Below are 23,106 nucleotides of genomic sequence, written 5' to 3'. Positions count from 1 at the left end.
TTAATCAAACAAGAAATAGAAGTACAGGTATATTATTTAGGGACCAGAAGATGCCAAAATAGGAACAATTAAATGATTTTAAAAATGACTTCCTCTGAGGAATAGAACTTAGAGAAAAGCAAGGTTGGGGACTATTGTGTTGCTTTTCCTTCTAACGGTTTTTTTTCACCTTTTTAAAATCGCTAGTTTTTATTATTTCTTTTACAAAGGGAAGCCAAAAGAATGAAAGAAATGTAAGGATACTGAGAAATCATTATACCACAGACTTCTCTAAGAACTGGGACTTAGACCCAGATCTTCTGACTCTATAAGTGTGTGTGTGTGTGTGTGTGTGTGTGTTATATGTGTATGTATATGTCATTCTCTTTTTTTTTTTTCTTTTTTTTTTTTGAGACAGAGTCTTACTCTGTAGCCCTGAATAGAGTGCCGTGGTGTCAGCCTAGCTCACAGCAACCTCACACTCCTGGGTTCAAGTGATCCTCCTGCGTCAGCCTCCCAAGTAGCTGGGACTACAGATACGGGCCACCGAGCCTGGCTAATTTTTTCTGTTTGTCTTAATTGCCCAGATAATTTCTTTCTATTTTTAGTAGAGACGGGGTCTCACTCTTGCTGAGGCTGGTCTCAAACTCCTGACCTCACATAATCCTCCCGCCTCGGCCTCCCTGAGTGTTAGGATTACGGGTGTGCGCCATCATGCCTGACCGTCTGTATATATCATTCCCTCTACTTGTTTTTGCTCTTTTTTTTTTGAAGTCTTTTGTTCTATAATTATTCGGATGATTCCTGGAGCTTAAAACACAGGTACATACTTAGAAATAAAAACTTTACCAGATCCTGTTTTGGAAGAAGTCCCTTGTTCCTTTGCCTTTCCAAAAATCACTAGCACTGTTGTTTGAGTTTTTAATCTTCCTTTTGAAAAATGAATTCCATCAATATGTTTCTGAAGGTTTAACAGCTTTTTTCCTTTTCTCTCGTTTTGCCCTCTGGTTTATAGTTTAAAGAAGTACCAGAAGGTCCTATCCCTCCATCCACACCAAAGTTTGCATATGGAAAAGTTGCTCTAAAAAAGGTAAGAAAAAAAAATAACAAACGTTGAAAGTGAGACGGGAGTGAGGAAGTGTTTAGCAGCAGTGAGTGAAAGTGCTGTGCTGAGGAATCGGTTCATTATTTTTCTATGAATTTGTTTCTGTGAGCCTGAGAGGGTAGATGATGTTTCGGGTAAACGGCGAGTTGGAGGTGAGAAGATACACACACTTGCTGACAAGATGAGATGGGATGTGAGCGGGAGCAGTAGCGTTCTTAGATCATTCAGGTCATTTAGGTTCAGTTATCAGTTGTCAAAAGCAGTGCCGGGAGCCTTTGTGGAAATTACACGACACCTCATTGTTCTGGCTAGAGAGGCGTTTTCCATAGTTCACTTTTTTAAAAGGGGTTCCCAAAAATCACAGGCATTTTGCTAGGTCTCTGCCTTAAATTATACACTCCTCTCCATCTCAAAATGATGGCCTTATTTTTATTATCTGTGGTTTATATGGCATATGATATATAAGGGGGAAAAAGCTAGAAATTAATGATAAACGTGAGTTACGAGCATTGTATTCTAGGGAAAAAGAAATGGATTTTATTTAATAGTCAGAAGGATTGACGTAAGCCAAACTTAATTTGTTTTGACCTTCTGTGTCTTCAGGCTTTCCCCTTTTATAATCCCTAACTCCTACATGTATTAACTCACAGGAAAAAAAAAAGAAGAAGAAAACATGAACAGTTACTTATTTCTTAAGAATCTTGATATCCTAAAATAGCATCATAAGTTTTTATCTTTAAGCAAAATGCCAAACATGACGATTATATAATTTTTCCACTAGAGAAGCCCTTTGACATGATGGTTGGCGGGGTGAGCTTTTGTAACATTTTCCACGTAGTGTCAGATATGGGTGCTACATTCTACAAGAGTGTGGTCTCTCTGCCTGATAGGAATCTTTCTTTAGATTAATCAGACTTCAACCACACTTATAAAGGGAGCACCTTCTACTTGCTCACTGCTTCAGCTACTTAAGGAAAGTGTTGGTTTGTTTGTTGTAGATCTGTGAGAAATTTATTTTTATGCTACAGAAAATAACTCCAAATGTTCAAAACAACAAAATTGCTAAAACAAAGCTACCTTAGTATCAGGAGCACATTCTGTTTGCCGTGAAGGACAATTGGGTGTGCTAAAATGACTTTTCATTGTTTACTAAATGTATACGATTTAAGATAACAGATCAGCACAGAACTGAATTGAATTTATGTAGAACGTAGTTATATAGAATAAAAGCTTTTACTGTGAGTTGAATTCCTTTAGTTGTCCAGGTGAGAAAACACCCATGTGAGTAGCTGGCTTGATGGAACTGTAGTTAAGATTTTTTCCTCTATGCTGCACATCAGCAAAGTAACCATGGGAAATATTTATAAAATTCCTAACCAGTGTCATGTTGTGGAAAGCCCTGGATTTGGGAGCCAAACCTAACTGCAAATCCTGGCTCTGCCATCCAAGTGAGCGTCTCTGTGTCTCTGTTTCCTCCTCTATAACATGAGGACAGTAATGCCTGCCTCACTGTCACCTCAGAGGTGACTGGGTAGTTGTGAGTATTCAGTGAGGTGGTACAGGCTGGGCGCGGTGGCTCACGCCTATAATCCTAGCATTCTAGAAGGCCGATGCGGGAGGATCACTTGAGCTCAGGAGTTCGAGACCAGCCTGAGCAAGAGGGAGACCCCATCTCTACAAAAAATAGAAAACTTAGCCAGGTGTGGTAGCACATACTTGTAGTCTCAGCTACCCCAGAGGCTGGAGCAGGAGGATCACTTGAGTCCAGAAGTTTGAGGTTGCTGTGAGCTATGACGACGCCACAGCACTCTAGCCTGGGCAACAGTGCAAGACCCTGTCTCAAAAAAAAAAAAAAAAAAAATGAGGTAGTGTGTATACAATGCTCCGTCTCAACTGGAGTATGTGGACAGGCAATGACTGGTAGCTGTTGTTGTTGTTCTTGCATCCGAATAAGTATCCTGGGTTGCAAGAATACACAATCCTTTGGATTGAATACGATCAGTATTTATCAAGTGTGTATTATGTTCTGGGTATTGGGGGTGAGCTCAGTATGTATTTTACCCTAAGGAGCTGACATTCTGGTGAGGACAACAAAGGTAAACAACTAATAAATGATACGGGCATGGAAAATATACTACAGACAACTTCAGAGGGGGTGACGTAACTATGAAGTATTAAGGTGACATGATAGTAGCATATCTAACCTCATTTGGTGCAATTTGCCTCTAGTTACTATTTTTACCTCTCGGTTACTTCACTGGAGGGGTGTTGGGGAAGGCTTTTCGGAGGAGGCAGCCTCTGAGCCTTGGTTTTCACTCATTTTAGGGGCCTTTACAGATCTCTGAGCAGGTTTTATTTTTATGTCTGAATAGGTGTGTTGGAAACGTTTTTGAAGACTACTATCATTCATACTTTTCTCAAGAGTTAGGGAGTGGATGGAGAGGCCTGAAGGTGACTGGGAAGCAGCAGTAAGTGAAATGTGAACAGGTTAGGTCTCGTTAGGGTTTCCACGCATGTCTTTGGTAAATTGGAAATGACGCTCCGCTCTCGATCACCAGTGAGGGGTGGCAGAGAGTGAACGCTACTTTTGTTTCTTTTCAGTTAAAGACGGTGGAGGCAGCTCTGGACATCCTGTGTCCCGCTGGACCCATAAAAAGCCTTTATCCCCTGACATTTATCCAGGTGAAACAGGTAGGCCCTCAGAGGTAATGCTTCACCGTTTTTCTACTTGCAAAATTGTGCTTTGCGGCCTGCCTTGCAGTGCCTGTTGGGAGTGAAGCGGCCGCAACGCTGAGCAGATGAATCAGGTAAGGGAGGTTTCCAGCGCTGCACGACGGGCTGATCTTTCCTGTGCCCCCCGCCCCCATTTCTTATCACTCACACAGGAAGTAGCTCAGCCTGCCTCAAGGTAATTCTGTACGAGTTATAAATCGAGTGCACTGACTGACCTAATTAATCTTTATTATTAAATATCAGACATCAGTAGAAAATCACTATTTTAATACTCAAAAAAGATAATTTAATTATTTATCCCTTCTTAGTTCGCTCAGTGGTACAGGGCAGCAGTCCCCAACCTTTTTGGCACCAGGGACGGGTTTCATGGAGGATAATTTTTCCACGGACCAGTGGGGCTATGGGGTGGGGGAGGAATGGTTTTGGGATGATTCAACCTCATTACATTTATTGTGCACTTTATTTCTATTATTATTACATTGTAATATATAATGAAATAATTATGCGAACTCACCATACTGCAGAATCTAATGCCACCGCTGATCTGACAGGAGGTGGAGCTCGGGTGGTGATGCGGGTGATGGGGAGCTACTGTAAACACAGACAAAGCTTTGCTCTCTTGCTCACCGCTCACCTCCTACTGGGCAGCCTGGTTCCTAACAAGCCACGGACTGGTGCCAGTCTGCGCCAGGGGCTTGGGCACCGCAGGTACAGGGGCTATGTTCTTGGTAGGCTGGGTTATTTGAGATTCTTTTTCCTGCTTTTGAAGAGAACAGAGCACATCTTTGTTTTTTAGTGTTTGTATATCTGTGTGATTTAGTTCTCTAGGCAGTGCCCCATCTTTATTTTAAAAGTTTTTCCCAACTTTTTATTTTGGAAAATTTCAAATATAAAAAGTTGCAAGAAATGGCCGGGTGCGGTGGCTCACACCTGCAATCCTACACTCTGGGAGGTCGAGGTGGGTGGATCATTTGAGCTCAGGAGTTCGAGACCAGCCTGAGCAAGAGCGAGACTCCGTCTCTACTAAAAATAGAAAGAAATTAGCCAGACAACTAAAATATATACAAAAACCTAGCCGGACATGGTGGCACATGCCTGTAGTCCCAGCTATTTGGGAGGCTGAGGCAGGAGGATCACTTGAGCCCAGGAATTTGAGGTTGCTGTGAGCTAGGCTGATGCCACGGCACTCTAGCCTGGGTAACAGAGTGAGACTCTGTCTCAAAAAAATAAAAAAAATAAAAAGTTGTAAGAATAGTATAACAAACACCCATCTACTTATCACCTAAGTTTACCAGTTGTTAACAGTTGCTTCACGTGCTTTATTTTTCTCTCTGTGTAGGTAGTCAACTTCTTTTCCTTCTGTAACCATTTGAGTTAGTTGTCAACACCACGACATATCAACCCTAAATGTTGCAACATATGTCTTTTAATAAAAAGGACATTATCTTATATAACCACAAGACAATGATCATACTTAAGAAATTTAATGTTGATACAATCCTATTATCTAATATACATTCTATATTCAAGTGTTCCTAGTCCTTCCAATAACATCCTTTATAGCTTATTTTTTTAATCCGATTTCCAATCTATGATCACACATTGCATTTAGTTATGTTGTCTCTCTAGTCTTCTTTGATCTGAAACTGTTCCTAAGCCTCTCCTGAGAAGAGGACTCTTAGAAGAGAATCCAGATAGAAATCCAGCATGGAACAGAGAAAAATATCCAGGATTTTGTCCCAGCTCACCCTTACTAATGTCCACAGCAGGAAGTAAACAGGCAAAGTCAATAACTGTAATTCTATGGGTGGTATGACTGCTGGGGCGGATTGTTTGAGGCTTCCTTTTAGACTAGGGATGTCAGCATCTAAAAATATTTTCTGATTAGGGACAAGTTATACTCTAGCTTCTCAACTGTCTTTCCCCTCCCCCCTTCCTCTACTTTAAAGTGTTCTAATAGACTCTTTATTTTTTTTTTTTATTTTTTTAGAGGTGGGGTCTCGCTATGTTGCCCAGGCAGGACTCAAACTCCTGAGCTCAAGCGATCCTCCCAGCTCAGCCTCCTGAGTAGCTGGGACTACAGGCGGGTACCACCAGGCCCAGCTTATTGACTCTTTGTTTTGTATGTCAGAGCAGATTTAGCCCAAGAACCTGCAGTATGTTTTACTGAGCAGAGAACTTCATCTCTTGGCTTTGCTGATGTTTGTTTGTCTTACAGTTTTTTTGTTGGTGGTGGTGGTGGTTTTCCTTGGTTTTGTTTTTTGAGTTAACATCCATAACTTTTGATACATATAATATAATCACCTGGGTGACCCTGGGCAAATGACTTAACCTGCCCAGGGTCCAGTGTCTTCTTGTGGGAAAGGGATGCTTGATAAGACACTCTTCGGGGTTCACTGCATTTTATTATGATGATAGTTATTCTATGATCTAAAAATTTGAGATTGAATTTTTCTTTTCCTTTTTCAGATTGAATTTTCCTGGAGGTGGGGGGAAGCTTTTCATTTTGTGGTTTTTTAAATGTTACTTTTATACAGATCAAGGGTAACCAAGTTGTCTTTTAATGAACAGAAGAATGATACATTTTTCTTAAATCTTTTTCTGACCAGTATTTTGGGTTTGTGCTGTACCGGACAACACTTCCTCAAGACTGCAGCAGCCCAACACCTCTGTCTTCGTCCCGCAATGGAGTCCATGATCGGGCCTATGTCTCTGTGGATGGGGTAAGAGTCTTCTCTGAGCTGTATGCATTTCTGCCCCAAGGAGGAAGGAGTAGTCTACACTTGGTAGCTTGGCATTTGAGGCCTTTGCTCACCTCTTCACCCTCAGCTCCACCTCTCTTCTTGATGTCCCTAACCTGTGCCCCTCACTTGCTGTGTGGCTCAGGAATGTGCCATCTGCTTGGAATACACCCAGGAATACACCCCCATCTTAACCCCGAGGGCTGTGCGCGAGCCCCCCCCCCCCCAGAAGCCAAGACCATCCTTCTCTGACCGACCACACCATGTTCCCAGGCATTCTTCACCCCTTAAGCAAAGAACATTTCCTGTTCAGTTTTGTACATGCCACTAATCAAAGTGGATTAAACTTTGTGCCTTTTTCCCGCATGAGAAATTATATTCCAAAAGATTGCTTATGACAATTATTACTAAAATGCACAAAGAACTTTGTTTCATAACAAAATGCAGATACATTTTAGGATTTCCACTCCTCTCAGTGAAACAGTCATAGGAAAGAACACATTAAAAGATTTTCTGAACCAAGAAAATTTGTTTAGAAAATCTAAGATTCAAATATTTCTATTCTCTTGTTATCAGCAGCTTTCATTTCAGTGGGAGCAAGTTTCTAAGACATTAAGACATTATACTGATGGTAATTGTTCGTTGGCTTCCAATTTAGGAGTTGCCTTAGTGAATTACGGTCAGTGTAACATCAATCTTAGAAATCTAACCTTTTAAAAAATTAGGAATATTGGCTGGGCGCGGTGGCTCACGCCTGTAATCCTAGCACTCTTAGAGGCTGAGGCAGGAGGATCGCTCGAGGTCAGGAGTTCGAGACCAGCCTGAGCAAAAGCGAGACCCCATCTCTACTAAAAATAGAAAAAATTAGCTCGGTGTGGTGGCACCTGCTTGTAGCCCCAGCTGCTCAGGAGGCTGAGGCAGGAGGATCACTTGAGCCCAGGAGTTTGAGGTTGCTGTGAGCTAGGCTGACGCCACAGCACTCTAGCCTAGGCGACAGAGCAAGACTCTGTCTCAAAAAAAGAAAAAATTAGGACTATGTTGCTGATAAAATGCCTGCTAGTGCTCCTCATTCTGTTATATAATTTTCATGGTTAATGCATATCAAGTATTTTTGAGGTGAGAATACTCCACCTAACTCTCTGAGTTTATCTCGTTTATCTGATTTTGTCTGAGCTCTCCATGTAGTTTGGAAGCTATTTTTTTATGACTGACTTGTGCTGTGAGAACACAATGCAATTCGTTTACTAGGAATCCTCCCCTGGAATTTTGCCTCCACCTTTTTCCATTAAAGATGGATGCACAGTTCCTTCTGAACCACAGTTCTATGTAAAAAGAAAAAAAAAAGATGGACAGTAAAACATTTCAGGGCAAAGGAAACCAGCCTAGACCTTCCGATGCTCTGAACTGTGTCTGGCAAGTTTCCTAGTTAGGAAGCAGCGGCTGGCGGGAACCTGGCCAGTGACTTGGGCTAAGGAGCCATCAGAGCATTCCTTACCAAGTCTGACACTTCGAGGCAGGGACAGGGGTGCTGAAAGAACAGCATGCTGCCTTTTCCCCCTGCTGATCTTCTTGCTCTCAGTTCTGTTCTCATTTGGCCTTGAACCCACAGGTCCCCCAGGGAATCCTTGAGCGAAACGGGGTGAACACTCTGAACATAATGGGGAAGGCTGGGGCCACTCTGGACCTTCTGGTGGAGAACATGGGACGTGTGAACTACGGCAGATTTATCAATGATTCTAAGGTAGGAGGGGCTGCACTGTTAGGACTGGGGTTCAAGGGTTGGCAAGACTATGCCTGCGCAGTCTGGGGAAGTTTTCGTGTATCCATTTACAAACCCTCACTCATACATTCTTACCTTCCACTCCATTAACACAGAAGCAGTTTTTAAGTTATTTTTTCTATTTAGGGTATGCAACTTAATGTTTTGATATACATTGTGAAATGATCAACACAATCAAGCCAGTTAGCATCAGAGAGGCCATTTGTAAAAGCACACCAAAGGTTTGAAGAGTGAACCTATGTGATTTCTCTTGCAACCTGGAAGTTGAGTTATTTTGAAGAGCTCTTTTCCTGCCCAGGTGATAAGAAAGTTAAGCTTTGCAAAACAGAACCTTTCCCTTGTGTTTGAGTTTGCTCGTCCTGTGGAAAGAAATGGAAGGAGGAAGCCACTCCACAGTGCTCTTCCTCTGCTTAAAAATCCCACCCGGTCCTCTGAAGGCACTCTTGCCAACAAAGCCAGGTTAACATTCAGGCTTCCCTGTGCTGTGGGTTTGGACGGTCAGTCCATAACGAACTCTTGAATTGCAGAAAGCCTTTTCCCTTAGTACAGTGCCTCTCACCTCTGCTGGTGACCCTTTGCCCAGGTGTCTGGTCCAAACATGTTTTTCTAACAAATATTTTTAGAGCATTATTCACCAGACGTGTTAAGCTCACACTCTGTGCTAGATGCTCTACAAGGTGCTTCGGGGAAAGCAAAGATGCTGAGATACAGGCGCCCCCCAGGGTATCTCACCATCTTCCCGAGGACAGAAGACCTCATCGAGGGAACTATGGCACCACCCAGTCCAGGGCAGGACAGGTGTCTGTGGCTACTTCCTGACCCTCTTGGTGGCAGCTCAAAGGCAAGGCAGTTACACACAGGGAACAGCCGTGCGCCGGCCGCCTCTGCCTCCAGTGTAAATGTCTCTCTCATAAACCCTTGTGCTCAGCCTGTAATGTGTGGCCTTCCTGCCTGGCTCTCACAGGCCGCGCTGACCCGTGGAGTGACTAGGACTCAGTTGTGTAGTCTCTGGATCCCCAGTGCCCGGCAAAGAGCCTGACACACAGCTGCCTAGTTAATGTTTATTGACTCGTTAAGTGGGAGGTTGAGACTTGGTATCCAGCCAGGTCCCGCTAGGAGTGGAGAAGTTCCCCACATACAAGCTGGGACGGGGAAGTTAGATGAGCCGTGAGCATAGGCTGCCAGGCTGTGGCCGCTGCCACGGACACCCCAGCCCCGGCTCCTGTGGAACAAATAGAGCAACTTCCCAGTACAAGTCTAAGGTTTGCCATCACCATCATTACCCTTCATATCCTTTTACAGATACCAGAGTTTCTCATTGATGTTAGCTCATTTGGTGCTCACAGCAGGTGAGTGGGCTCAGGTTGATCGTCCCCGTGAGGACGGCTGAGGTGCTCCAGGTCAGGGCTTGCTCCTGGCTGTATCCATCCCCCCTCCCGCCCCCTACAGTGGGGTGAATATCCCACTCACTCGTCCCATTCCTCAGCTTCCATCTTTTCTTCCATTCTAGCAATGGCTCTGCACCAAATGCTGATGACTGGGGGATTTGAGGTCAGACACTGTGGGGGCTCAGCCCCCTTTCGGTAGAAGCAGAAACTCTGGCCCTTTTATGGAGACATCCTAACCTCCAACCGAGACAGAAAGCTGTAGTTTAGGAAACATATCTCTTCCCAAGGATTTGTGATTCCGCCTCAAGCTAGACCCGTGTTACTTTGATGTACACGTAGTTTGAATCTCGTTTCCTGTTGGTGTTTTGTATCCCAGTTTGCTTTTCCCAGGAGTTGAGGGCTGGGACGCAGAGACAAGAGAAGCCTTTTTCCTTCCCTTCCCAGCTCATTGTGTCATTTCTCCTTTTCAGGGCTTGATTTCTAACCTGACCCTCAACTCCAGTATCCTCACGGGCTGGACCATCTTCCCACTGGACACCGAGGATGCAGTGCACAGCCGCCTGGGAGGCTGGGGTGGCCAGGACGGCAGCTTCGATGGTAAAGCCCACAGCTCATCTAACTACACGCTCCCAGCCTTCTATGTGGGGAACTTCTCCATTTTCAGTGGGATCCCAGACTTGCCCCAGGACACCTTTATCCAGTTTCCTGGATGGACCAAGGTACGTGACTTCATGAGAAAGGTTTGAATTGAGGCTTCAAACATCTGGTTGTTAGTGTCTGAGAAAGAATCAAAAAGCTGTTAAAGTCAGTCGTGGTGGCTCATGCCTGTAGTCACAGCTACTTGGGAGGCTGAGGTAGGAGGATCGCTTAAGTCCAAGAGTTTGAGGCTGCAGTGAGCTATGATGACACCACTGCACTCTAGCCCAGGTGACAAAAAATAAGACCCTGTCTCAAAAAAAGCAACAAAAGTCTCCTTAATATTTTCCCAAGGTCACACAGATATCAAGTTGTACAGCTCAGATGAACCTACACTGTCTGATTTCAAACCTCATACTCCTAATTCTTCATCATCTCTCACCGGGCTCAGTTGAAACACAAACCAGTGGCTCACATCTGTAATCCCATAATCCTACCACTTTGAGAGGCCAAAGTGAGAGGATCCCTTGAGGCCAGGAGTTCGAGACCAGCCCAAGCAAGAGCAAGACCCCGTCTCTACAAAATATAGAAAAATTACCTGGGTATAATGATGTGCGTCTGTGGTCCCAGCTACTCAGGGGGCTGAGGTAGGAGAATCACTTGAGCTCAGGAGTTCAAGGCTGCAGTGAGCTATGATGATGCCACTGCACTGTAGCTCAGGTGGCAGAACAAGGCCTGTCTCAAAATAAATAAATGAAAATAAAAATATTTGCTCTTCAGAAGACATTATTAAGAAAATGAAAATCCAAGCCACAGATTAGGAGAAAATAAGTTGCAAGTCATATAGCCAATAAAAGACTTGTATCTAGAATATGTAAAGGATTCTTACAACTCAATAATGTACAAACAACCCAATCCAAAAATGGGCAAAGGACTTGAATAGGCATTTTGCCAAAGAAAGTATACAAATGGCTAATAAGTATGTGAAAAGATGCTCAATGCGCAACATAATTAATCTTTATGGAAATGCAAGTCAAAACCACAATGAAATACTACTTCACACCCACTAGAATGGCTATAATGAGAAGTGGGACAATGACAAATGTCGGCAAGGATGTGGAGCAAAGGGAATCCTCCTGCCTTGCTGGTGAGAATGCAAAAGATGATACAAACATTTTGGAACATAGTTTGGCAGTTTCATCAAGGGTTAAATACAGAATTACCATAGGACCCAGCAATTCTACTCCTAGGTATATACCCAAGAGAAAGGAGAACATATGTTCACAGAAAAACGTATATTCAAGTATGCAGTATTATTTTAGCAGTATTATATATGGTGATATTATTCATAATAACCACAACTGGAAATAAGCCAAATGTCCATCAAGTGATGAATGGATAACAGGTGGCATATCCATGAATGGAATGCTATTTATCAGTGAAAAGGAACAGAGTGCTAACACCTCCCACAACACACATGCATCTGAGAAGCATTATGCCGAGTACAAGCAGCCAGACGTAAAAGGCCACATATTGTAACTCCATTTATATGAAATACTTAGAAAAGGCAAATCTATAAAAACAGAAAGCTTAATGCTTGCCTAGGGCTGAGAGTGGGAATGGAGAGTGGCTGTCAATGGGTATGGGGTTTCTTTGGTGGCTGTTGGTATGTCTTGGCAAACCTACCTCTGGGATTTCCAGCTTTAATATCCTCTCTCTGGCCACATGTTTGTACCCCCCAACTGTCATGCCTACCAGACGTGCTCTTAGATCTTTTTAATGACCTGAAACTCTCTGCCATTAAGGCCTCAGTCCCTCCTCTGTCCGGCCTAGTGGTCACCACTGCCCTTTTTTAAGAGCCATCAATCCACTGGCCCCCTTGTCCTTCCACTGCCTCCCTCGCTCATCTTCCATTCTGAAGGGGGTCCACCATGGGCCCTCTGCTGGTTCAGCAGTAACTGGGCTGGGCTGGAGACCTCTCCACTGCACTGCTCATGGCCCTGATCCGCTCCCTGCCTCCCACCTCCAGAAGCCCTCGGGCTTGTGCGGCACTCCTCGGTCTCTCTCTGCTGCCCTCCCCCATTGGCCTTCCCGGCCTTCACCACCCTCTTGAAGACATCTTCTCCCTCCCCACCCCGTCCACTGAGGACCTCAGCCTCCTACTGCTCTCCTCGGTTCCCTCGGCTTCCTGTCAGACTTATCTCTCTGCCTCACCCTCACTTCCTGCCCAGTGGCCTCTAGGAGGACCTCTGAGCTCCGAATCCCCTCCCCACCTTCTTCCTCCGGGCCAAGATCCTGTTCTCATATTTCCTCCACCTGCGTTTTATCAGCTTTTCTGTCAACTCCCATTCTGCAGCCAAACAGTGATTCACTAGGGGCTCTAGGACCTAAAAACAAAGTAAAGCCCTCCCTGGACTTTCCCCCTTTAGCTAGCAAGCATGTTCCCTTGCCCTCTCTTGTTCTCCCCTTCTTCTGTAGTAGAAGCAAAGGTGCAGAAATGGCGAAGCATGGGACATTTTGGAGGTCAAAGGCAGTTTACCTTGGCCAGGTTGTAAAGGTGTCACATCCAGGAGTTACTGACCCAGGCATTCTGCTCGACACGTTATAGACACTATCTCCGTAATCATCAGAAGAGGCACATGTGATAGGATGTCCTGTCATTATCTCCAGTTTGCAAATGAGCAGCTGAGGTTTAGAGAGCTAAGTGACTTGTATGAAGTATAGAAGTACACGGTGGAACAGGTAGCTGAGCCCCAAATGTGTCTTAAAGGCCCATGGAAAAGGCAGACAGCATTGTACGGGCCCTCAACGGCCGGTGAGGAGCCTGTGCTGATTACCTAGGCAGGGGCTCTACCTCCTTGGTCGGTCTGATGAACACTCTGCATCTTCACGTTTGAAAAGTACATAGACACACAATATTTGTGAATGTGTCAGAGGGTTCAAACCCCCCAAAAGTCCATCTAAACCACATGTGCACTCAAAAATTTGTACACAAATGTTCATAGCAGCATTATTCATAATTGCCAGAAGGTAGGAAAAACCCAAATGTCCATCACCTGATGAATGGATAAACAAAACATGCTACTTCCATACAATGGCATATTATTTGGCAATAAAAAGAAATGAGGTACTTACACACGCTACAGCATGAAAGAACCTCGAAAACATGATGCCAAGTGAAAGAAGCCAGTCACAAGAGACCATGTATTGTGTGACTCCGTTTATATGAAATGTCCAGAATAGGCAAATCCATACCGACAGGAAGATTTGTGGTTGCCTAGAGCAGAGGAAGGGGAGTGTTGGCAGAGATGGAGTGGAAGGGTACAGAGTCTCTTTTTGGGATGATGAAAATATTCCAGAATTCACTGTCGTGGTTGCACAGCTCTGTCGTAGACTAAGAACTGCTGAATTGTATGGCATGTGAATTACATCTCAAAGCTTCGCACACACAAAAAAGGTCCATCCAAGAGATTTGTGGACACTGGGTTGAGCAAGTCTGAAGGACAGAGGATACACGTGCACTGCATGTAAAATAGAACGGATGTGATTTCTGTAGTTTTCTGTTGCATGGTTGTCCCTACTGCCAAGGACAGTCCTGGGGCAGCTCCGGAGGTCCTGAATGATCAACTAACTGAAAACAGATCCTACACCCCCATGGGATGCCGAGTTCTGACATTTGGGAGAAAGAGAATGTTAGCAGGTTGTTGTGGTGGCGGAGTGGGGACCAGATGATGCCCGAAGTCCCAGCCGTGTCCAAGGCTGCACCTCCAGGCACACTAACCCCTCCACCCTCATCCTTGGGAGGCCCCTGCAAGGCCCCCGGCCCAGGCCTCTGGGATTTTGCTATTCATTTGCCATAAAGAAACTGCCGTGATTTAGAGAGTGGTCACTGATAAGGGTGATTCATGAGATAAAAAAATCACTCGATTACTCTGGCTTTACTTTGGTCGGATGTGGCTTTCTGGTTAATGCCCAGCGAGAATGAACGTCAACTGTGATTTCAGCGAGAAGGGGTCAGGCACGTTTTGCTCCGTCCAAGAGATGCGCAACAGTGCTTTGTCTGTGCCGAACTCTCGTCTGACTACAAACTCCCTTAGATAGGAGTGCTCTCCTCCAGTGCTTCCGTGACCTGTCATATATGCCATTCCTGAGACATTGTGTTCTGCCAGTGCAGTGACGTTTGCGCTGCGTGTCTCTGAGATGGATGTGGTTAAGCCTCCTATCAATATCCTACGCTGCTTCCTGCGTGCGTTAGTCTCTCTCTGTGGGTTTGGTGCCTTTCAGAGCATGGTGGCGAGAGAGATGTAGGATAATGTCCACCTTTCCTCAACCAAAATTATGCTTTGGAGAGCTAAGAATCAAAATAGAATACTGACTAAAAGGAATTTTACTTTTTAAAGGCAAATGATGCCACCTTCAAGATGTAAAAAAAAAAAATCACAAAGAACCATAATAAAGGGCTGAAAAATTCCCTTCTTTTAACTGTTCTTGCTCTTACTTTTGAATGTTTCTTTGCTTTCTTAAATGAAGTATGTGGGACTTTTTAAACCTTGTCAGTGTTAATTGTTTGTTCTCAATCCATTTGGGGAGATGGAGGTGTGGACAGACTCTGGGAGGACCATGAGAGGCATCTGGAAGAGAGGTGCGAATCCTGGAGTTGGGCCATGGAGAGAGGAGATTGTAAGCACCTAGGAAAAGTCTGATCTTCCCTGATGGAGTAGAACATCATGTGCAAAGGGACTGACATTTCAAGTGTATGATATAATAAGAAACATACTGGGTCTTTGTCCTGGTTCTAGACTTCTAGAACCCTTGGAATTTCCTGAGTGGTAGGAGTGTCTTTTGTTATAAATTCATAATATGCCCCTTTCAGTCCTCATACCTGTAATCCCAGTGCTTTGGAAGGCTGAAGGGGGAAGGATTGCTTGAGGCCAGGAGTTCAAGGGACCAGCCTGGGCAACATAGTGAGACCCTCGTCTCTACAAAAAAATTTAAAAATTAGCAGCGTGTAGTGATGTGTGCCTGTAGTCCCAGCTACTCGGAAGGCTGAGGCAGGAGGATTGCTTGAGCCCAGGCATTAGAGATTGCAGTGAGCTGTGATCGTGCCAGTGCACTCCAGCCTGGGAGACAGAGTGAGACCCCGTCTCAGGAAAAAAAAAAAAAGCCCTTTTCAATCACACATGAGTTTATGCTAATGAGATGACTTATGTTGGAGCCCCTAGATAGCTTTAGAGCAGGGAATTTTTACCAGAAAAACCAAGTGATTAGAGGGTTGGAACTTTTAGTTCCACCCACTGACCTGGTGGAAGAGAAGAGCTGGAGATGAGTTCTGTAAAAAATCTTGGACAAGAATCAGAGAGCGTCTGGGTTGGTGAACACATGGAGGTGCTGGGAGGGTGGTTTGCCTGGAGAGGGCACAGAAGCTCCATGACACCCCGTCCCCAAATACCCTGCCCTAAGCATCTCTTCCCAATTTGTGTCTTTTATAATAATAAATGTAAGTAAAGCATTTTCCTGAGTTCTGTGAGTCATAGTAAATTATCTAACCTGAGGAAGGGGTTATGGGAACCTCCGATTTGTAGCTGGTTGGTCAGAAGTACAGGCGGCCTGAAACTTGCAAATGGCATCTGAAGTGGGCGTGGTCTTGTGGGACTCAGCCCTTTAATTTGTGGAATGTGACACAACTGACTCCAGGTAGATAGTGTCAGAATCGAATTTAATTGTTAGATACCCAGCTGGTGTCCAGAGAATTGGCTGGTGTCAGAGAAAACACCCCAGAAAGGGCGAGGAGGGGAATCACAGAAAACGCAGTTGGAGATGTGGTTTTGTGGCCTCATCTACCAAGGAGTTTGGATGTTATCTTGAGAACTTTATAGAACGAGGGGGAAGTTTTACATAGTGACGTGACGCAATCAGATATGGCAGCAGTGTGTGGAATGTACCAGAGAGGGGAAGTATTTGATGACTGCCTGTTGAGTATGTGGGCACTAGAGAGAAGGACGCTGCTAGTGGGGAAGACACCATAATTTCAGACAGCGGTGACAATTAGGAAGAAAGGAAATGGGATAATGTGATATAAAGTAAGTTGTAGGGGTGAAGACGTTGCTACTTTATGTGGTGTATTAGATACCTATCGCTGTGTAACAAATTACCCTAAAACTTATAGCTTAAAACAGCAATAAACATTTATTTTTCTCACAGTTTCTGTGGATCAGCAATTTGGGACTGGTTTGGCTGGGCGATTCTGGATCAGGGTCTTTCATGAGTTTGCAGTCAAGCTGCTGGCCAGGGCTGCGTCATCTGAAGGCTCGAATGGGGCCGGAGGATCCACTTCCAAGGTGGCCCCTCGCATGGCTGGTGAGACGGGGCTGCCGTTGGCAGAAGGCCCTAGTTCTTCCCACGTGAGCCTCCCCAAAGGCTGCTTGAGTGTCCTCATGACATGGCAGCTGGCTTTCTCCAGAGGGAGTGATCCGGGAAAGAGAAAGGCAGGCAGAAACTATCATTTTTTATAGCCTCATCTTGGAAGTCACATGGTATCACTTCTGTCACATTCTCTTGGTTAAAAGAGAGTCATTAAGTCTAGTTCCTGTTCTTGGTGTGGAAATTAGTTTCTGCCTATTGTGGAATTTGTGGGCATATTTCAGAACTACCAAACACAGGGTGGTCAAGAGACGCCTCAGGAAGAGGTGGAGTAAGACCTGAAGGATGAGACTGAGTCACCCATGTGAAGAGCTGGAGGAAGAACATTCCAGAATCAGGGAACAATGGGTGCAAAGGCCCAGAGCAAGAAAGATCTGGGGAGCGAAAGGGAAAGTGGGGGAGATGAAGAGATGGGGGGAGGCACAACATCAGGGGGCAGTAATGAGGACTTTGGCTTCTCTTGGATGTTGAGCACAGAGTGAAAAAACCGATTGACATTTACAAGATCACTTCGCAGTGGGGAATGGATTATAGTACGGCAAGATTGGAAGCTGAGATTCCTGGTGGGAAGCTATTGTAGTCATCCTGCAAGAAATTATGGAGCTGGGTGTCGACTGATGGAAAGAATTGCAAGATTTGTAAAGAAGAGAGAAGGCAAGATTTGCTGAAGGATCAGGTGTGGGGTATGAGGAAAAAGAAGAGTTTAGGAGGACTCCAGAGTTTTTTGACCTAAGTAACTAGAGGGATAGGGTTAGGGTTAGGGTTTCTGGCTGAGGAATACTGGAGGAAAGCAGGTGGCAGGGGGCAGAAGCTCTGTTTGGGGCATGTTGGGTCTCAAGTACTTACTAATCATCAAAGAGGAGCTATCTTCTCTTGGCCATCAAATAGGTGACCATAAAGTGTGGAAATAGCAAAAAAAAAAACAAAATTGCTTTCAGTTCAATGAGATAATGTCATCTGTTTCCAGACTCTATGGCCCTCCTATAGAAGACCTGTTAGTCTTGAGTCCAGACATTAGTCTGTACAAATTGGGAGGCAAATTACAATGCAAGTTAAAGGTACATGGTCAGTGCTTGTCATGGGAATGCAGAGCGAGGTCTTGTGCTGTTAGGAAAAGGACCCAACTAGTGAGACTAACCCCCAGGGCCACGGGTAGCAATGACTCTCCTGCTCCCCCCACTCTCCTGAAGCTGTTCTTGCCAAGGCCACCAGCAGTGATGTGGTGTGTTCCCCAGGCATTCCTCGGGCCTCATCTTACTCGACCTCTTGGCAACAACTAACACAAATAACCACTGCTTCCTCGCCACACTCTCCTCCTGACTTGCATGACCAAACTTTTCCTGGTTTTCCTTCCCCTTCTTTGTTACTTCTCAGGCTTCTCTTTCAGTTTCTGTTTTGCAGCCCTCAGGACTTTGTCCTGGGCCCTCTTCTTGCATTTTCGGGGGATGTCGTGCTCACGGATGTGCTGGGCATCCCCAGATTTCCATTTCCCACAAGGTTCCCACGAGGCTCCAGAGCACCCGTGTGACTGCCAGTGTGGGCCTGCCCCAGGGGACTCATTAGGCACCTCTGACCTGGTAGGTGTAAAACAAAGCTCTTCCTCCCTGTTACCCCCGAAAGCTGCTCTTCTGCTGGAGAAGTGGTCCAAGGAGGAAGGATGAAGCTGGGCCTTGAGTGTAGCAGTAGGAACATGGGGAAGGCCCAGCTGCGGGAAATACTAATACTCGCAGCCACGTTTGAGAGCTTATCTCGGGCCGGTAACTGTGCTGAGTGCTGCTCACGGTGCCTTCTCGCTCAGCCACCCACAGCAGTCCTGAGAGAGGCACAGACATGGCTCTGTGGAGAGGGGCGCCTGCCAGGATTGGGTGGTTGGTTAGTGAAAGAGGAACTGATTAGAAGAAGATGACGCTACTGTTTTTAAGTTGAGTTTGTAAACATCATTTACTTTCCTGAAAAGCCGCATGCTAAGGCACCTTGCGGCCATGGAGGTGTGTATCGGTTAGCCTTCGCTGCACAACAAGCCACCCAACACGTGGTGGTTTAAAACAGCAATTTATTTAGCTCATGATTTTGAGTATTGGCAGAGTAGGTGGTTCTTCTGCTTGTCTCAGCTGGGCATGACCACCTGGGTGCAACGGGGGCAACAAGGAAGATGGGTCACATCTCTGTCATCATCCAGCAAGCTCGTTCACATGGTGACTGGCGGGGTTCAAAGAAGGAATGGAAACGTGCCGGCGTCTTAAGGCCCAGCTCAGAACTCACATGTCCCTGCTCCCACGTTCTCTGTCCACACGTCACTGGACAGGCCAGATGGAAGGCCTGGAAGAACGGATTCTACCTCTTGATAGAGGGGGCTGCAAAGAATCGTGGCCATTTTTCCAGTGTGCCATGGGATCTACCTGTTTGACCCTACTTTGGTTCTAAAGCTTAAACTTTTTGTAATTATGCCGACCTCCCACAAGAGCTGCTGTTTCCATCTAATTCACTGCTTCTAGTCACAAGTCCTGTGAACTTGGAAACTAGATAAGCAGAATTCTGTTAACAATGACATATTAATTTCACAACAAAACTTATTAGAATTGTGTGAAAATGGGTAAATAGGCTACGAATGAAGGAGAGTCTCCTACAATTTTTAGTGCGTGGGCTTTATAACGAATATTATGCGGCTGCCCGGCGGTAAGCTTTGCCTCCCAGTTCATAGCTTGTTCCAATTAGGTGAGGGGGCTCGATGACCGCTGTTACATTAAAATGGTCAAGCCCTTTTGCAGCCGTCACCGAAGCGGCAGTGGCCACATGAAGTTCAACCCCTTTGTGACTTCAGACCGAAGGAAGAATGTGAAAGGCATTTCAGTGCACCTTCCCCCATTCGCAGGAAGATTTTGTCTTCCCCGCTTTCCGAAGAGCTGAGACAGAAGTACGATGTTCCATCCATGCCCACCCAAAAGGATGATGAAGTTCAGGTGGTTCGGGGACACTGTAAGAATCAGCAAATTGGCGAAGTCGTCTAGGTCTACAGGAAGAAATACGTCATCTACACTGAATGGGTACAGCAGGAAAAGGCCAGTGGCACAGCTGTCCACCTGGGCATCCACCCCAGCAAGGTGGTTATGACTAGGCTTAAACTGGACAAGGACCGCAAAAAGGCCCTTGAACGGAGAGCCGAATCTCGCCAAGTAGGAAAGGAAAAGGGCGGGTACAAGGAAGAAACAAATGAGAAGATGCAGGAATAAAATAATCTTATATACCACTTTTATTAGAAACTGCTAAAAGGAAAAAAAAACACGAAATGGTCAAGTGATGATGGAACTGTTGGGAGTTGAGAAGGAAAAGGGATTTTTATTTGGGATTTGATGAGAAAATGTGATTCATCTTTGATGATATTATTTTATGCATTTGATGGCTTCAATTCTCTTTGGGTCTGTCCTAAAATACAGAGAAGCCGTAAAGTTGTTATATTTAACTTTGTTAGTCTAAGACCAGGGAGGAAGCACAGGAGTGTGACTGCATCAGCGGCAGAGCCCTTGGGGGTCCCGAAGGAAGGGGAGACATCGTTTCTCCTGTGTGCTTCAGTGAGGTTTATTTAACATCTTATCTCTAAGCAAGTCCTCTCACTACTTTACATTTTGTTTTGTTTTGTTTTTAGTTCTCCTCTTTCCGTTTTCTTTTTCCCAAGTTAGCACCACAGTAATTCATGAGTGATGTGTGGTGGGAGCCTTAACCTTGGGAGCTGGATTTTGTCTTTTGCACTTTAAGGCCTGCAGGTGTCTACAGGTCTTCTCTCAGTGTGACAAAGTCAACATTCAACCTGGGCTTGTTGTTGTTTTTGAAGGAACTCCTGAAAAATTTTGAAAAATTTTAAACTATGACTTAAAACAGTATTGAAACTTTTGTTTTAAATTCTTATGAGAAGATTATAATCATCCAAATAATTTAAAACAGACAGACAGACACACAAATCTGTCTCATCAATAAAGAAGTAGGTCGGGCATTTCTGCAAACCTCACACTTATTAAAACTAGTGTTATCGCCTGGATGATAATAGCAGAGGGTTGGGAGTCTGCCAGGGGTCAAGCCATGGTCAGAGAAAGTCAGGCTTTGTCATGGGATTATTTTAGCTGGGACTGCCCCGGGAAGTCCCAGAAACCACTAGAGTTCGCTCTATAAATGCTTGATCCCATTGGGGCTCACTTCATCAAGAGTGTATTTTGCTGGGCACAGTGGCTCACACCTGTAATGCTAGCACTCTGGGAGGCCAAGGCAGGAGGATTGCTGAGGCCAGGAGTTCGAGACCAGCCTGAGCAAGAGGGAGATCCTATCTCTACAAAAAATAGAAAAATTAGCTGGGCATGATGGCACACACCTGTAGTCCTAGCTACTTGGGAGGCTGAGGTGAGAGGATCATTTGAGGCCAGGCGTTCAAGACCAGCCTGGGCAACATAGTGAGAACCCATCTCTTAAAAAGAAGAAAAAGGAAAGAAGGAAGAGTAGTGGAGAGCAGAGTGAGCAAAGGGTAGCATGGCAGAGACAGGGCAGAGAGGAGGAAGGCCTAGGCCGTGGCCAGGGGAAGGAGTTTAGAAGCAGGAATGTTGAAAATCATGAGATTGTCACTTTTGCTGCTATGCAGCCTGGGTTCTAGAGTTAATAGGGGAAGTCTAGGCCGGGTGTGGTGGCTCACACCTGTAATCGTAATACTCTAGGAGGCTGAGGTGGGAGGATCCCTTGAGCTCAGGAGTTCGAGACCAGCCTGAGCAAGAGTGAAACCCCGTCTCTACAAAAAATAGAAAAATTAGCCAGGTGTGGTGGCGCTCGCCTGTAGTCCCAGCTGCTTGGGAGGCTGACACAGGAGGATCGCTGGAGCCCAGGAGTTTGAGGTTGCAGTGAGCTGTGATGACTCCATTGCATTCTACCTGGGGCGACCGTGAGACTCTATCTCAAAAAAAGAAAAAAAAAATAGGGGGAATCGGGATACCTGCGAGGAGGCTGCAGCAGTCTGAGACAGCTCTGATTATGACTTACTTTGGAAGCCAGGCTATGAGGATGAGAAATGTCGAGGTTGTGGTCTGAAGATGAAATCACAGGCATGGCACCATACCTCAGCTCTGCAGCCCAGTGTGATAGCTATTAGTTACACGTGGCTATTTACATTTAAATTTAAATCAGTTAAAAGTGAAAATTCAGTTCCTCCTTCACATGTGTTTTTTTATAGCTACTCTTTATGCTATTACAAAAGTGGGGCATGTGCCTACCCCGTGAAGTAGCAATTCCATTTCTAGCATTCTACTCCTATAAGAAAGATGTACATGTGTGTTCCTAATGGCATGTACAAGAATATTCATATCAGCAGTGCTATTTTTATTTTTGTTTAAATTTTTTTAAAGCTGGGGAAATGATAAAGGGTATTCAATGTCTTGTTTTTTCTTAAGACAGAGTCTCACTCTGTCACCCTAAATAGAATGCAGTGGTGTCAACACAGCTCACAGCAACCTCAAATTCCTAGGCTCAAGCAATCCTCCTACCTCAGCCTCCCACGTAGCTAGGACTACAGACATGCACCACAATGCCCAGCTAATTTTCCTATTTTTAGTAGGGACAGGGTCTCACTCTTGCTCAGGCTGGTCTCGAACTCTTGAGCTCAAGTGATCTTCCTGCCTTGGCCTCCCAGAGTGCTCAGATTACAGGCGTGAGCCACAGCACCTGGCCAGCAGTGCTATTTTCAATAGCCAAAAGCTGGAAACAGCCCAAATGCCTGTTTCCAGTAGTAAAAGAAGTAAATAAACAATGGCATATTCATACCGTTGAGTACCATACAGCAGGTAAAATCAACAAAGGACTGTTGTATGTCATGAACTAGATATTAAAAACTTTATGATACATGATTACATTTATATATTTCAAAATTAGACAAAATGAATCTATGGCAAGTAAAATCAGAACAGTGGACATCATTGGAGAGGAGGTGAAATATGGTGACTTCACAGGGGCAAGAGAGGTATTTATGGGGCAGCTACAGTATTATTTCTTGATCAGAGTGCTGTTTATACACGAGTGTTATTAATTTCTTTGAAAAAATTAAACAAATATTGCAATGACAGACTACATTTTTCTGTATGCCTGTTATGCTCCAGTGTGCCTTAAAAATTTGCCTTAAAAATGATAACACCAAGCTGTATATGGCAGCACGTGCCTGAGCTACTCAGGAGCCCAAGGTGGGGAATACCTTGAGCCCAAGAGTTCAAGGTCAGCCTGGGCAACATAACGAGACTCCATCCTTTAAAAAAGAAATCTCAAAAAAAAAAAAAAAAAAAAAAAAAGGCCGGGCGTGGT

At 44.9% G+C, this 23,106-nt stretch overlaps 1 protein-coding gene and 1 pseudogene across 1 annotated transcript in view; both read left to right on the top strand.

The window, feature by feature from the left end:
• Window positions 1-23,106, top strand: part of GLB1 (galactosidase beta 1) — an 85,553-nt gene that overhangs the window by 58,174 nt on the left and 4,273 nt on the right. The window contains exons 11-15 of the mRNA XM_069473373.1: window positions 995-1,069; window positions 3,686-3,775; window positions 6,427-6,540; window positions 8,168-8,299; window positions 10,197-10,445. Of these exons, the coding sequence (XP_069329474.1) occupies window positions 995-1,069; window positions 3,686-3,775; window positions 6,427-6,540; window positions 8,168-8,299; window positions 10,197-10,445 (660 nt within the window). The remainder of the gene's footprint in view (window positions 1-994; window positions 1,070-3,685; window positions 3,776-6,426; window positions 6,541-8,167; window positions 8,300-10,196; window positions 10,446-23,106) is intronic.
• On the top strand, window positions 19,576-20,012 carry LOC138386757 (large ribosomal subunit protein uL24-like; annotated as a pseudogene).

Source organism: Eulemur rufifrons, chromosome 7, assembly GCF_041146395.1.
Source record: "Eulemur rufifrons isolate Redbay chromosome 7, OSU_ERuf_1, whole genome shotgun sequence".
Lineage (NCBI taxonomy): Eukaryota > Metazoa > Chordata > Mammalia > Primates > Lemuridae > Eulemur > Eulemur rufifrons.
This window is presented reverse-complemented; position numbering and strand designations above follow the sequence as displayed.